Raw genomic sequence first — 15943 nt, 5'->3', positions numbered from 1 at the left:
TAAAATGGTGTAAGTTTCACGTAACATTTTTCACTAGGTCTACAGATTTGGACAGCAAACCTTCAACGTGATTTTATTAGATAGCCGTATTAATCATATTATTGGAATTTGGACTTCTGGGCCTTGAATCTCTTTAAAAAAATATAAACGTTGTTGTTATTTCGGTTAACTTACACTACGATGCAGACGTAACGTAACATGTTACCTACGCAGGTATTAAATCAGTATTACTAACTTTATACCTATTGCCAGATATTCAAAGACCTTCGCAAATAACAATTGCACCCAACTTGTCTTCGATTTTAATTCATCTGTATTCTTTAGTATATCTGCATACATATACAGACTGAAATTAGCTCAGCGCTAATGAAAGACGTATACATCACAGAACCCATTCAGCCCCATTCATTCGGGACTGAAGCATCGGCGCACTTTGACTGCCTTGCGTGATTGAACCAAATAAGAACTGTCATATCTCAAAGGGCCTTGGGCTGATTAGGTCTGCTCTTTGTACGATTTGTGCTTAGATTTCAAATATAATTATTGTAATAGATATTGGGGGATCATTCGTCTATAATCAATACATATTATAAAGTCCCCTGCCGCGTCTGTCTGTTTGTATGTTCGCAATTAATTCAAAAACTACTGAACGGATATTCATGCGGTTTTCACCTATCAATAGAGTGATTCTTGAGGAAGTTTTAGGTGTATAATTTGTAAAGGTTTTGTTTAAATTGGTTGAACTACCCGTGCGAAGCCGGGGCGGGACGCCTGTTTACAATATAAAGAACGACTGCATAAGAATTGTTTTTCTACTCATCACCTCTATTTGTTTACAACAAAATGACTGCCAGTGATATCTAAATCAACTTCATTAGAAGCGGCGCGTGAAGCGAGCCGGCGCTTGTCTATAGGATCATATGTAGGTAGCAGTGTAATTAATGTTATTATGAATATTTATACAATATACTTAGTACAACTGTTGTTTTTTTTTCATGCTAGGCAAAAATCTACAAAATAATATTTGATTTTATTTATCATTTTAGAAGTTTGCTGCTGTCTTAGAAAAAATAAACGCTTGCATGCGACATGTACCCGCCATCATGCGAACTATCACCTGCTTATTTTCGTTCAATTTTATAAATTTTTACACTAGACTAATAAGACGACTACAAAATAATAAAAGAAAAAATATTTTTACGTAAATATTTTATCTAAAATTTCAGCAAAGAGAAAACACGAAATATTAAAATATTCGAATACAGACATTGAATCAGGTTGAAATTCTTAAATTCATTGAACGTGTAATTTATTAGGAGATAAATATGTATAAGTAACACAAAATCAGCCATACAATTTTGATACTTACTAGAAAACATATTGGGCTGTTTATAAAACAAAATTGTACCTTCCAGTAAACAATGTTATGAGACACTAAAACGACGGTTCGATTGCTCAATTACTACACATCTTTTTGTAACATTTTTGGACAAATTAGGAAACGAACTATCATTAATGTTATAAAAACTGTGATTAACCAGCCCTAGTAGCACGGTAGCATTTTTATCGTTTATCACCATGCCTGTCACAAGTATGTAAGTGCGAAAGTGACGGGCATAGTGATAGTCGATAAAAATGGAACCGTGCTGAGCCCGCAGTAATCAGTCTACACGTTGTCGCTTGCTCCGTACTCCTTGCACAGCTTGGCGACATGGTGGCTAGCCACCGCGGCGCGGCGCGACAGTGTGGCCACGTCGTCGCCCGTCGCCGGCCGCACGCTGAACGCTTGCAGGCGACATGTGCCCGCCATCATGCGACCCACCACTCTATAGATAAATCGGTTATTTTATAAACAATAATGAATGTATGGAATAGGCTACATGACTAATTTTCATTCACGGTATCAATCGATCGGGTTTGTTTTTAGGATCAAATGTCTCTATGGGACCCATTGCATTAAAGCAATACAAAAGTCAGAAATTATAGTCAAAGCCTGACAGTCGCACTTCACTCGCGAAACGCCCTGAACAAAAGGACAAGTGAACGTGACGTCAAGGTCCCTGAGATCCCATCTTGTAGTATGGACTGTATGGACAAAAAGAAGAAAATTGCGTTTTTGTCCGTGAAATATTGCGTTTATGTATATAGTTGCTGTACAATATTTTTTTGGAATCGAATGGTACCCTTACTTTTATCGTTTTTGGAAGTTAAAAAAAAACTCAAATTTTGAAACTTTCAGGTCCTGTATTTTTGTAACATTTCCGTATTTTATTTTAATATCCACATTATTGTGATAAATTGCTCATTTACTATCTATTTTACTAGATTTTGTTATAAAATTCAACATGTGTCATCATTCCTATCAATGGTAGATATTAACTATCGGTCAAAAAATATCAATAACTTTGCTGTAATTTCATCTGATGCTAAAGACGCTTTAAAAAGCTTTTTTAGCCCTTTAGGGCCACATACACCATTCACTATCCCGGAGTTAACCGGTTAAACCAGGAGTTACCATGGTTACCAGTACAATTTGACACTAGGTTAACGGTTTAACCGCATAACCACGGGTTAATGGGATGGTGCAAGTGGGTGTTATTGTCCGGAAATTTTAACTTCTACAGACAATCGCTATAAAAAATGTGTGTTTAAAAGAAAATCATAGTTGAAATTTCCCTTCTTCAGTTTAAAAAAAATATATAGACCTAATCAGTTCCTTAGTTGCATTGTTACATACTCGTATGCTGTAGATTGTAGATAACAATTTTTTCCGGCTTTAATTATGTAACAAACATTACAACATTTTGGTTTTTATGAATGCTTCCACATTTAAGAAATTAACTGAACAATTTAGCTCCTAAATTGTACGAGCCATTAACTCAAAGTCGGTTCAAATCTGCACATACACGACGTACTTACGTGAGAATCGTATGAGGCAGCCGTAACTCGGTATCGACTAACCAATGTTATCCAATTCATTGAAACGAATACGCCCAAAGCGCCTAAAAATGTACCGTACATTTCTAGCACACATATTGATGTTATACAACAAATTGATAATCAATTTATGAAACGACTGAGTAATTGGCATTTAGATGCTCAATCATTTCATAATAATAATCGAACCGCGATTAGAATCAGATTGAGCAAACATGTAATTTTTGAATAATGCATGACGTTCTAATTTTAGGAAAAATATAAATGCGATGGTAAACTTTTAGAAACATACCTAACTCAAAAACAATCACTCATGGCTACAAACAAAAAAAATATTGCGTGTACGTGATTATTATTATTTTTTTATTATTTTTTTATTTTGATTTTGTGATTATCATTGATTGACTAATACATATTATAAATAATAATATATTATATTCGTATTTATTTCTGGATAATTAACAATGTAGTACATCTCGCTCGCTTGCCAATGTACGCGAATTTAGAGCCGCCATAAAAGAAAAAATCACCAACTGTCACGATGACACTTCATATATTTTGCGCGCGCCGTAACGCATCTGTCGCATAGTTATTAAAAATTAAGTTTTATCGAGTAATTACTAGTTTTTTCCATGCAGTTATACCTAAAAGGTCTATATACAGTGCAATGTGTACATGGAAAATGAAATTTGTAAATATCGCAACGTAAGTACCACGGACTGTGGTAAGTACATTGTACAGCCTTGTACATCTTTACGGACAGCATTTGTCAGCTAGTAAACAAAAGTAGTTTTCATTTTCTAAATTCTTGCAGCTAGAAGGTGCTAAGAGTGCTCCCGTGGGGAAACTTGGACTTCTGATACAAGTCATGTACTTAACCTCACTTTATTATAGAGTACAAAGTTTTTATACATTCTCGTGTGACGAGTTTGTCTATGTCCGTGGGACATTGTTCGAGGTGTTGGCTTAAAGATATTTACATACTTAACCTCACTTTATTATAGAGTACCTATACAAAGTTTTTATACATTCTCGTGTGACGAGCTTGTCTATGTCCGTGGGACATTGTTGGAGGTATTCACATATCGCGTAGCGACATTTTGTGCTTCGTTCTATAGAGAACATAGACTTAGGTCCGTGGGACATTGTTTGAAATGTTGGCTTGAAAATATCCACATGTTGCGTGGCAACATTGTGCTTTGTTCGTGGAACGAAGGTCAGATCTTTTTCAACTCACTTTGACTATAATATAATGCTTATTGCATAGCAAGGAGCCCTTCGTCCGTGGGACGAGCACGAGTATCACTATTCAATAATAAAATGGATTAAATGTGAAGAAACACCTCATCCGTGGGATGATAATTTGTGAATGGGAAAAGTTTTTTATTTCAATAATATAAATACGTACATACAAAACTTAAGAACTAAAACCTGTTCTGAGCCATGCCGGGTCCAAAGGCCCCAATCACACTTGCAGCGTTACATTTGTGAATTGTTTTGTATTACCTAATAATTTCTTATAATGACATTAGCACTTGAAATTCAGTGCATGAATTTCGTCACACTCATGGATGTGATCCTGTATCATTTACAAGCATATTCTGATATAGATGATATTCTGTCATTAGCAAGCCCGCTAGCGGCATTAAACAAATTGTATGCTAATTAAGCATCTACTTACTGTTTACAAATAGTAACAATATTCTGGATGCTGTTGGAATAATGCCTCTGGATTAATGTATATGCTAAGCATTTATAATATATGCTGAACCCTTTTAAGGCTTAAGAATGGCCTACCATTTTTATTATTTCTTTGCTAATCAAAACTTCTGTAACCTGCACTAATACAATAAAATAAATAAGTGCCGTGGCAGTGTACAGCACACACATACTAGTGTACAAAAGAATGCTATTTAACAGCCTTTATAAGGACTAGATCCAAACCACTGCCTTATTGTGAAGGTCATATCCTGGGGTTAATGGCTTATACTTTTTTCACTCTTACAAGTTTACTATAGCTTGAGCGTGTTTCATAATAATATATCATATTGTGTGAATATGGATAACTTGTTCCCTTTTCAGGCAGTTTGGTAAATTGCCATACAAGTTTACTAAAAAATTCTAATATCATAACATCATAACATAACCCTTCAAGGGCTACTAATTTATTTTAGCCAAAATGTCACAATTATAGTGTGAACAAAATTATGAAATGTCCCCGGATAGCTCAGTCAGTTGAGCATGGGAATTTTAAGTTCTTGAAGCCCAATTGCCTTCGGTGAAAATGTTCAAAAGATATATAAAGATATTATATACTGAATTAAGTGAGTTTATTATTACTTTCAAATGTAAGATAATGAGAAGTATGTTGTATAAAATACAAGACTGTAGGTGAACAAGGATACAATACCGAAACTATACCTACATATGAAATCTTAATCAGTCAGCCATTGGATGGATATTTAATATCAATTAAATTATAGCCCAACGCTTCAAACTCATTTATTTATCAAACTTTCAGACCTTTATAAGCCAGTGGTAACATTTATTTATTTTTTGGAACCCTTTTACAAAATGATAGGGTTCAGTTTAGCACAAGTTCATGCCCATTAAATGGCAGACTTGAATACATTTGTGATAAGAAAGAGAAATGGTTAGGTTGGTATGTAATATAATATAAGTAGGTAGGTAGGTAGATAATTAGTTAGGTTTATAGGTAAGTATGTAATAGCTATATTACATTTCCCAACTTTTGAACAGTAGTGTAGTAACAAATCTCTATAGCAGAATCCTTGACTTTTTAAAACAGTAACGGGCTTAGCCAAATTAAGCCCAAAACATAAAATGAAGATAATATAATTACTTACGTATTTATTTATATTTGTGTTAGAATGTTTGATACCTCTTGGTACTGTAAATTTACTTTGAACGGTTGGGGGGCTAATGATAATGGGTCAGGTCCATCGGAGACAATTATCAATAGTAGAGCTGAAATGAAAGAAGGATTGGATTCCGAAAGTAAAATTATGCTTTATGCCCATTTTATGCCATAATGAGCAATAGATATTTTTCTTTTATCTCTAATGATCTAATTAATCAATTATAAATGTATAAATAATCAGTAGTGAATTGAAACAATTTCAAAAGTATAATAAAATGTACAACAGATCATTTTGTTGCATTTATATGCTTTTCTTTATACTCTCTGTACGAATATGATCAGAAAGATCCAACAGAAAGTGGATAGATAGTTACACCTCTCAGCAGTCTTACGACTGTTCAAGCTGATCTATGAAGATATTTTTGGGCACTTAACAGAGCATTATAGACAAACTGTCGATCCATAATAACTCATGACTATGTTATATAAATAGTCATTTTCTGTTTTTCTTAGTACCTATTTAGAATTCTCGAGGTGTATGCATATGTACAACATACGAAGTACGAACATATGTCACTTACAAGTGATTTGCGGTTTTTATTATGGGATAATACACGAAACGTCACAGACCGATCCACATACATATGTGTGGTTTTATAATTCACACAGTCCCTAAATAAATGTTTTACATTATTTTACCTAATTACATGTTGTTTTGGTTTAAACTGCTTATTTTGTTAGATTCTGTAGTGGTGAGAAATACTAGAACAAATAATTGAAAGAATGTTACCCAACAGGATCATCTTTTTATATAAGTACCTCTAGATATTTATAATAAGTACTTAAATAAAATATTCCCTATGCCCATGTCCAGCAGTGGACGTCCTATGGCTGATAGGATGATGATGATGAGGAAATAAATTATTAAAATATAATACAAAGTGAAACTTGTTGTAGCTAGGAAAGCAATTTATCGTATTTTAAGTGTAGGCTATATAATTGGTAATACCCCGTTTAGCATAATTAGCAAGTAAGCAAGTGAATACTTACTTAGCTTAGTTAAGTACTTAACAATATTTTAAATAAGGGTACTTAATCCCTTCTAACGTAAACTATCTGGTGTTAAGTCACCATGTAGTAACAAATTTACTATATTTAGTTTAAACAGCTCCAAACATGTCTCAAGATTCTCCAAACGGGGAAAGAAAAGTTTATTCGGATTAGAATATGGACATGCAATCAATTACGCTTAATTGCATGCATGAGAAGCAATGCGAGTATATTTAAGGGTGTATGACACGAATAATAAATCAACTTGAGAATTTGAAACTAAGATTACAGGGTTAGTTACTTCATGTTTCAACAAATAGCTAGTACATTTATTTTTATGTTTACTTAGAATAGCAAAACTCTTTGAAGACCTTAGCTAAGAAAAATTAATAGTGTCAAGATTTTACTTACTGGGTGATGCCCAGAACCTATGACTATTGACACAATTTTAATAAAATGAAATTATGTATTTATTGGAATAAACGAATACAATATAAGAGAAAAATATGGCATCATAATGTCTTAAAACCTTGTCTTACGTATCTTAGACAAGTAACAAGAAAGTACAAGGTATTTTAGTAGCCATTCACATGTCTTCTTTCTTTTATGGAGGCTTTATATTTATATATCATACATTACTTAGATGCTATTTAGTACTAAAAGAGGGGGTAATAATATTTCTATATTTTCTTTACATATGATAATTATCATGTCTCACATTGGATAAGGTAAAGATCATAAGGGCAGGTCTCACCAGTGAATTTAATGTTTTAATATAATGGAGGGATGCTTCAGATAACTAGTCTGCTACTTTTGTTAGATACTTATTTATGTTACATGTTCAAAATTTTGTATACAGTAAATCTTTGATTCTCAAAGTATTTACCTATTAAAATAGCAGACTCTAATTTTATTGTTGATAATTCCCATGTCATAGGAAGGAGAATTTTTATTTTAACATTGATCTACTTTAAGATGTCTCATAGCAACTTATGTTTAGTTTACCTTTGATGATATATAGAGATAGGTATCCATTATAGATATATAGATATATAGATATATATGTATATTCTTACCAAAAAGACAAGTGCTTGTTTTTGGGTAGATTTTTGAGATATTTGGTTTTTACAAATTATTTAATTCTCTTCTCTAAACATCTACATTTTTAATTATCCAGAAATAAATACGAATATAATTATAGGATTAAACGAACTTACCTGAAGTGAAGTTCAATCCTGATTATATGAAGTATTTATTTCTGGATAAGGGATATCCCCACCCTCCTCGAGTAACCATGGATCCATGGTTACTTCCCAATTAGTGTATGAATACTCTAAACTATATGAAGTGTCATCGTGACAGTTGGTGATTTTTTCTTTTATGGCGGCTCTAAATTCGCGTACATTGGCAAGCGAGCGAGATGTACTACATTGTTAATTATCCAGAAATAAATACTTCATATAATCAGGATTGAACTTCACTTCAGGTAAGTTCGTTTAATCCTATAATTATTGACAAAAACGTCAAACAATTATAAGTACTGTTATGCTAATAGTACTTTTGAATCCCCTTCTCGTTTTGGTCAAATTAGCCAATCTATTTCGCGGAAGTGATGTGCTAAAATCGTGATATTTCCTGGTAGATATTCAAATCATTGCTTACTTATTTTATTCAAACGCAAACGCAATTTTCGTAACTTACAGAAAACCAAGCTTTAACAGGAATTTTACAAATAAAATTAGAAACCGCTACAAGTCAGAGTCAAAAGTAAAACTTCTTTGTGCATAAAGCCTGTCACTATGCAGTGGTCTTTTAATCTGTGTACTGTGGCGAGTTCGGAATCTGAGTAAGTTACTTCTATTGCTTAGCGAGCCCTCGCCTCGTTTATTTAGTGAAAAAAAAACTTGTAGTAAAAAAAAAGATTACTATATCCAGTGAGCCCCATTACTGCGCTTAAAGATAACGACATTAGGTTAGGATCCCATTTGTCCCGTTCCACTTGAGACAGGACAGGTGGGAATGATTCATATGAATGCACCTATATCTGTGCCCGGCGGGGACAAATAAGAATATATGTAGAAATTAGAAGTTGTATAGAGACCGTGCAAGTTGAAAAGTCTGCCCTAGACGAAAACTTAAATTTTATACTGTTTACTGACGTTTCACTCCATTAACCAAGGTGGGCCATCTATAGTAGGGGAAGTCCGGGTAAAGCGAACACCCCAGGCAAAGCGAATTCGGGCTCCCAATCCTAAACTAGTCGAGTTTGTCGCACCACGCGCCTATATAATGTTCAAGATCCTTCGCTCTATGAGCGGCAAGCGTCACAGGGAGCGGTCGCTGTGAGCGTCGTCGGTGAGGAGTCAAAATGTGTTTTAGTGCAAAATATTCGATTTTGAAAGGTAAGTACATTGTATGTTATTTTGTCATAGTAATTATCTCGAATTTTAATTCAAGATGCTTCTATTGCTTATTAAAGTATCTTCCTTTTACAACGCATTTCTTTTAAAACAATCCAAAGGTTATTTTTTTTTTATTCTTAATTTCTTTAACTGACTGAATGGGCAAAGTGGACCGGGCAAAGCGGATAGCGTGTTCACTTTGAATTTATTAGGTAATTTTTTTTAATGATAATATTTTGTTACAGATGGTATATAAATATCAAAAAAAGATCGATAATGACTCCTGGCTATCAGATGTCATGGAAATGGCTATCAGAACGTGGATTCGCTGTGTTAAAATGTCTTCAGAAATGCCGTGAAGACTTATGCTTATGAAATCAGTGAAAATATATCAAAAGTTACTTGTGACAGCTTTTTCTAATTAATATTATTGAAATGATCTTATGTTGATTAATTTTCACTTAGTTATTAAGTTCACTAAGATTTTATGAGTAATATTTGCTTTGCCCGGGGGCCTGTTTCACTTTGCCCGGCACCCTGGGCAAAGCGAATAAAATATCTTTTTTTACGTTTCGTTCAAAATTGCAGCAACTATTAAACATTGGAGGCTAGTGTTGTTTTAAATTAAAAGATTATTAAATAAAGACTTATTATTGATACTTTTTTCATTTCTTCCTCGTTAAATTTTTCTGTTATGTCAAGTCAAAGGTAAAGGTGTTCACTATTCCCGGACTTCCCCTACCTATAGTATACAACTCATGCTTTCTTGCGCGTTAGTGGGTCTTCCACCTGGCCTAGCCAAGACGACGATCGCTTGCGATTCGCCATCGAATCGCTTTTTGTCTCTTTATCACTCTTCCACATTAGTGCGACAGTGACAGTTGCGTTTTGGTCGCTACGGAGCGTTAGCGATTGGCACGTTGGCTACGCGGCCTGGTGGTAAGTTTGACGAAATATAAAGTGAGCCGATCTCTCGAACAAGTTTGAACAAGATCTGCTCACTTTATATTTCGTCAACTTTATAAACCTTAACTATACTTTGCGCTATTAAACAGAGGCTCTTATATTGTCAGCAGTTCACCTTCACGCAAGATTAACTAGTATGGACTATGCGCAATATTGGGTTGGAGATACAATGAAGAATGAAATCGAAAGAATTCACATTACCTATTGATCTTAAGAAATCTAAGGCACTCTGTAATGCTTTAGTCCGAGGCGAATACTCGGTTGGCAATCAAAATGCCGTCAGCATTGGAAGTAGGTCAGTGAAATATGACTCGCTGCCCAAATGAAATGAGCTGCGGCAATTGCGTCTGCCTGGGGTGTTGACAGTGCTAGGATTTGCTGATATTGCGATGCAACTCGATTCAGGCCGACACACGAAGATTTGTGGGGTAAAGCTTCCTATTCCAGGAATGCCTAGGCTTTAAGCGCCGTTCAGTTCTAGAGAACGCGCCGCCGCACACGTATGTTTGTTCATATTCATTCCATATAATAGAATTGTAAAACGGTTTACAAAATTTCACAAGAATCAGATACCTATCGTATTTGTCTACGTACGAGGGGCGTTCAAAATATTCTCGGTATTGATATCTTACAACCTCTTCTAAAATTTCTTTCGTTACTGGCCGCTAAGGTTTATTCATTGACATTAAAAAAAAGTATAATTCGAACCGAGATGTTCTTTTGTTTTTCTGCAATTGCTGAACAAACATGAACATCATGTGGGAATTGACAATGTTAACTAAATTAGAACATCGATGCGTGATAAAATTCTTGACAAAACAGGGTAAAAATCAAAAAACCATAAAAGAGGAAATGGATTGTGTTTACCGTGAGTCTGCTCCTTCTTTATCTACCATTAGGGCTTGCAATTCGAATATTCGAATTTGTCGAATATTCGACCTGTTTTGATATTCGAATATTCGGCCGCTCAGGTTTCGAATATTCGAATATTTTTTATTACTATAAAAAAATCTATGTCATCCGCTGTAGTTACAGTTTCTGTGTGTATTACGGGTATTTACAGTGAATGAGGAACGGTAGGTACCCAAATACGAAGGAAATAATATTTTTACTGTATTCCTCTCGATAGACTTCGTGAATACAGTGAAACCTAACTCAATTTGAAAGAAAACGAAATCAAAAAGTATGTTATTTTTACGGTGCGTAAGTTTTAAGTTAAAGGGTCATTCTGTTTATTCAGTACAAGCGTACGTTAAGCGAATTTTTGAAGTCTAAACCTTGCCACTTATCGCAATTCTCAAATTTAATCATACCAAACCTGCCCAACTTGGTAATCTAACCATGCACCTTTAGCTGACGAATAATCCACCCAGTACTCAACTAACTTTTTCCCTTAAATATTCCAATATTATATAATTAGCCGACCATTAGGAATAAAAACTTGCCAAAACAAATAAAGTCAATAAAGATTCAAAATACAATGAAATTAAAGGCCTTTTTACAGGCCTCTGTGTGATTACAAGTTAATTTAAATCGGAAAATAATTACCTACTAAAAAAATATCTTACATACCTAGGTGTTTGGATGGTTAAAGTTATATTATTTCACGCAACGACGCATTTATAATAAGCTTTATCTAGAAATATTAAATACGTCTAATTTTGGCGTTTTACTTGTTTTTATAAATGTGGGCATCTTATAAATAGTAGGATGATAAAATCTAGTCAATTAAGTGGATTTCTGCCAAATATCCTTAGTTTTAGCAATATGTGAAAAAAGCTTTTGAATAAAACGATAATAAACCGATTTCTCGTTCCTCTTCATATTTTTTATAATATTCGAATAATTATTCGAATATTCGAATACGTCGTCAGAAAAAGTCGAATATTCGAATATCTGAAAGTTTCGAATATTTGCAAGCCCTATCTACCATTCAAAAGTGGTCAAGCGAGTTTAAACGTGGAAGGGAGAGTGTTGAAGACGACCCTAGACCTGGCCGGCCTGTAGTAGCTACTTCACAAGAAAATATTGATAAAGTGGAAAAACTTATATTGGAAGATGGTCGAGTGAAGGTAAAATCTATAGCACAAGTAACCAATCTCTCTATTGGTACCGTACATGATATTATCCATGACCATCTTAATATGTCAAAAGTAAGTGCAAGATGGGTTCCGCGAATGCTGACTCGGCTTCAAAAAGACATGCGTGTAGCTTGTTGTTCCGATTTTATTGACCTGTGCGGTGAAAATCCTGATGAGGTGCTGCAAAGAATAGTTACTGGAGATGAAACCTGGGTTCATCATTATGACCCAGAGAGTAAACAAGAGTCCATGCAGTGGCACATTAAGGGTTCAGCTCATCCCAAGAAGTTCAAGGTCATCCCTTCAGCTGGCAAGGTCATGGCCACGATATTTTGGGATTGTGAAGGAGTATTACTGATCGATTATAAAGAAAAAGGTGTAAATATCACAGGACAGTACTACGCTAACATTCTACGTCAATTAAAGGATGCAATCAAAGAAAAGAGGCGAGGAAAGTTAACCAAAGGTGTTATGCTTCTGCATGACAACGCCCCCGTCCATACTGCTCATATTGCCAAGGCAGCTATTGTTGAATGTGGGTTTGAAACTGTTACTCACCCACCGTATAGTCCGGACTTAGCCCCCAGCGACTTCTTTTTGTTCCCCAATCTTAAAAAGGATCTGCGTGGAAATAAATTTTCCGATGATGAAGCATTGAAGGCGGCAGTGGAGGAGCATTTTTACACCAAAGATAAAAAATATTTTTATGCAGGATTAAAAAAAATAATTGATCGATCTTTTAAGTGTATGAACATAGGGGGGGAGTATATTGAAAAATAAAAATATCAAACTTTTCGTACTTGTTTGTTTTCATTCTCATACCGAGAATATTTTGAACACCCCTCGTAACAGCGTGATAATGACAGTGTCCGTCTCTTTCAATCGCGTAGTGTCTTTGACTATCCGAATTTGTTCCTGGCCGACCGCGTATAATGGTATTAGTTAGCTTTTCTAACGTTAGATGGAGCTAAAGCTCTCACAACATTCACCTGCGGCGCAGAGCGTTTCCATGTGTGCGTGCTAGCGGGGAGGGAAGAACTAGCGGGCGTGGCTTACGAAGCGGCAGACGCGGCTTTAGTAGGCCCTTAACCGGGTTTTAGTGTCATAACTTACCTGACAGTACACGGAGGCTTAAGCTCTGGCAGCAGAAAGTCTATTTCGTAGTAAACCACCTGCATGGCCGGCCCGTTATCATCCCTTATCACCAAATTCTTTGAGCAAGGTGTACCTGGCTGGATGCTCACGCATTTTGCTGAAAACATTAGAATATTAGAACGTAGGTATATCATCTATCGATGGCAAATAAAAACCGAAAACGTAGTAACCGCCAAAATGCTAATTGTTACACCAGAGGCAAACAACTTCTGTCTGTCCTCCCCCCATCCCCCCTTTATCTCGAAACTACTGGGTCTAACATTTTGAAAAAAAAATACACAAATAGTTATTTACCTAAGTATAGATGACAGGAAAACCTATTCGAAATGTGCAGTCAAGCGTGAGTCGGACTAAATGTGCGGAACCCTTGGAACGCGAGTCCGACTCGCACTTGGCCGGTTTTTTATGAACAAAAATACTTCGGATTCGGAATAAATATATAAATTTCATAAATATTTCTAGTGTCATACTCAAAACATTATAAAACAGACTGAATGCGAAAATTCTCATGAAAGATTCCAGAAATTTTGGAATATTTGAGAATTGTCTGCCATTTGCACATTTAGTCGAGTTCGAAGATATCTTATACGAGCGGAAATCTTATACCTTTAAACGAGCAATTCTTGTGTAATATTTCCGGGATCTCGGAAAGGCTGTAACGATTTCGATGAAATTTGCTATATGGGGGTTTTCTACGAAACTATTAAGGATGACTCACGCTAGACCGGACCGTGCCCGGGTCAAGGCGTCCGACATGTCAGTTTCTATGACGGCTGATCGGTGATCACGTGGTGCTTTCCATAGAGAACGAAGCACCGGAAGCTCCGGCCCGGCCCCGGCCCGGTCTAGCGTGAGTCATCCTTTAATCAATAGATACTTACCCACTATCTCGAAGATAATCAACACTCCAATGTCTTGTAGCGCCTTGTGCCATTTGAGAACCTTTTCGATGGGGCCTGAAAAGGCCCTAGGCCCGCTCCAGTGTAATGCCTAGACACAGACCATTCATTTAAATAAGGCCTTCGATTAATTTTTTGTCTGTGGTTGTCAGATTGAATGTGGGACGGTTTCAATTTAGTATTTAATTTATGAAATGGATAGTGTTTGGGTTATAACTAATGTGTTGGAAAGTTTTAGGCACTATCTCTACAACTGATGATTACTAACTAAATAAAATAAAAATAAAATAATGTTTATTGCAACTTTGAGTGGTTACATAGCATTGGTTCCTGGCTCTCAAAGTAGGTGTCCCTGTGTCTCAAGAAAATAAATAAAGCTTTAGTTTCAGTTTTTAATTTTTTTATTAAAAAATGTCTACTCTGAACATTCTTTCACTAGATCATAAAGCTAAATCTAATCTATGATATAAGGCCTAAACCTATTTTTTTCTTGGTTCAATACGAAAACTAGGTTTTTCACAAGACAAAGCTACGGATATTGCATCCAACTGAAGGCCGAATCAACATCGCGGCTACAGAATTAATATTATCAAGAAAGCTCAGTCATGCATGCTCAAAGCTCAGTATCAATGAAGTACGAAACAACATGACTTTTGAAAGACTAGAAGAATGAGAAAACTAGCTCTTTATAACATTTATTCAATTTTCAGTAGGTAAAGTCGCCATCAGATATATCGGAGCAGCAAGGCGCTCACAAATACGTGAACACGCCTCTATTGTCAAGGCGTTAGAGTGCATGTTCAGATATTTTTGAACACCTCGGCCGCTCCGATATATCTGATGGCGACTGTACCTACCTTTTGAATACATAAGTAAAATAGTTTTTACGTTGCTGGATTCGTCAATCTATGCGTCCAAAGATAAAACGGTCGTTTTTGTTTTGAGTTCATAGATCGACGAACCCAGCAACATAAAAACTATTATAATGTATACAAAAGGTACTAAAATACAAATAGCGACCCCCTTTTTTACATATCTATTAAATTTATATAATCACAATTATTTAAATTTAACGATATATTGTGGCGCTAGTGAGCACCTTGATGGGCTCTCAAGTAAGGCCATGGTTCTGAAATCATTGTTTTTTCAAATAAAACGTGAGCAATCTTTCCATCACCACAACTACGCCTCGATGAGGGCTTTATTTACTCTTTCGAAATCGCGGCCATTACCGCCGTGACAAAGGGGAAGATGGCCCCAGTTACTTTTATGACGATCCATTGCTTTAAGTTTTTATTTTATGAGCCCCTTCATACGTCGTTGCTGGTTTTTGGGGACTATTATCTTTTTGAGGAGTGATGAGATTATTTAAGGTGATGGACATTTGTATGTGACAATCATAGGTACGGTACGTAAACCTATGAGAAACATCTTGCAAAATATGGCGAAAAGTTAAAAAAAACACCCTGTACTTGTGAAACAATTTTCCCATTTAATTTTTTTTTGACCTCAAGTAAAATGTCATGAAAAAAGAAAAATTGCTCAAGGCCTCCGTGATTTACTTAAGTAGTA

At 35.4% G+C, this 15943-nt stretch overlaps 1 protein-coding gene across 1 annotated transcript; it reads right to left on the bottom strand.

The window, feature by feature from the left end:
- Positions 1 to 1661: 1661 nt before the first annotated feature.
- LOC134652693 (spermatogenesis-associated protein 22-like) lies at positions 1662 to 14799 on the bottom strand. The gene is made up of 4 exons (XM_063507856.1): positions 14791 to 14799; positions 14354 to 14462; positions 13431 to 13569; positions 1662 to 1826 (listed from the first exon to the last, which is right to left on the bottom strand). Exons 1-4 carry the CDS (start codon positions 14797 to 14799, stop codon positions 1667 to 1669), a joined length of 417 nt encoding a protein of 138 aa, XP_063363926.1. The 3' UTR covers positions 1662 to 1666.
- Between the last annotated feature and the right edge of the window lie 1144 nt (positions 14800 to 15943).

Source organism: Cydia amplana, chromosome 12 (assembly GCF_948474715.1).
Source record: "Cydia amplana chromosome 12, ilCydAmpl1.1, whole genome shotgun sequence".
Taxonomy (NCBI): Eukaryota; Metazoa; Arthropoda; class Insecta; order Lepidoptera; family Tortricidae; genus Cydia; species Cydia amplana.
The sequence above is the reverse complement of the archived record's forward strand: the minus strand, read 5'-3'. Positions and strand labels throughout refer to the sequence as shown.

What these genes read in the sequence shown, in the direction of transcription:
- LOC134652693 (XM_063507856.1), bottom strand. An exon ending in GATTATCTTCGAGATAGTGG is followed by an intron (nt 13,570 to 14,353) that starts GTAAGTATCTAT and finishes TAATGTTTTCAG; the next exon opens with CAAAATGCGTGAGCATCCAG. An exon ending in AAGCCTCCGTGTACTGTCAG is followed by an intron (nt 1,827 to 13,430) that starts GTAAGTTATGAC and finishes ATTTATCTATAG; the next exon opens with AGTGGTGGGTCGCATGATGG.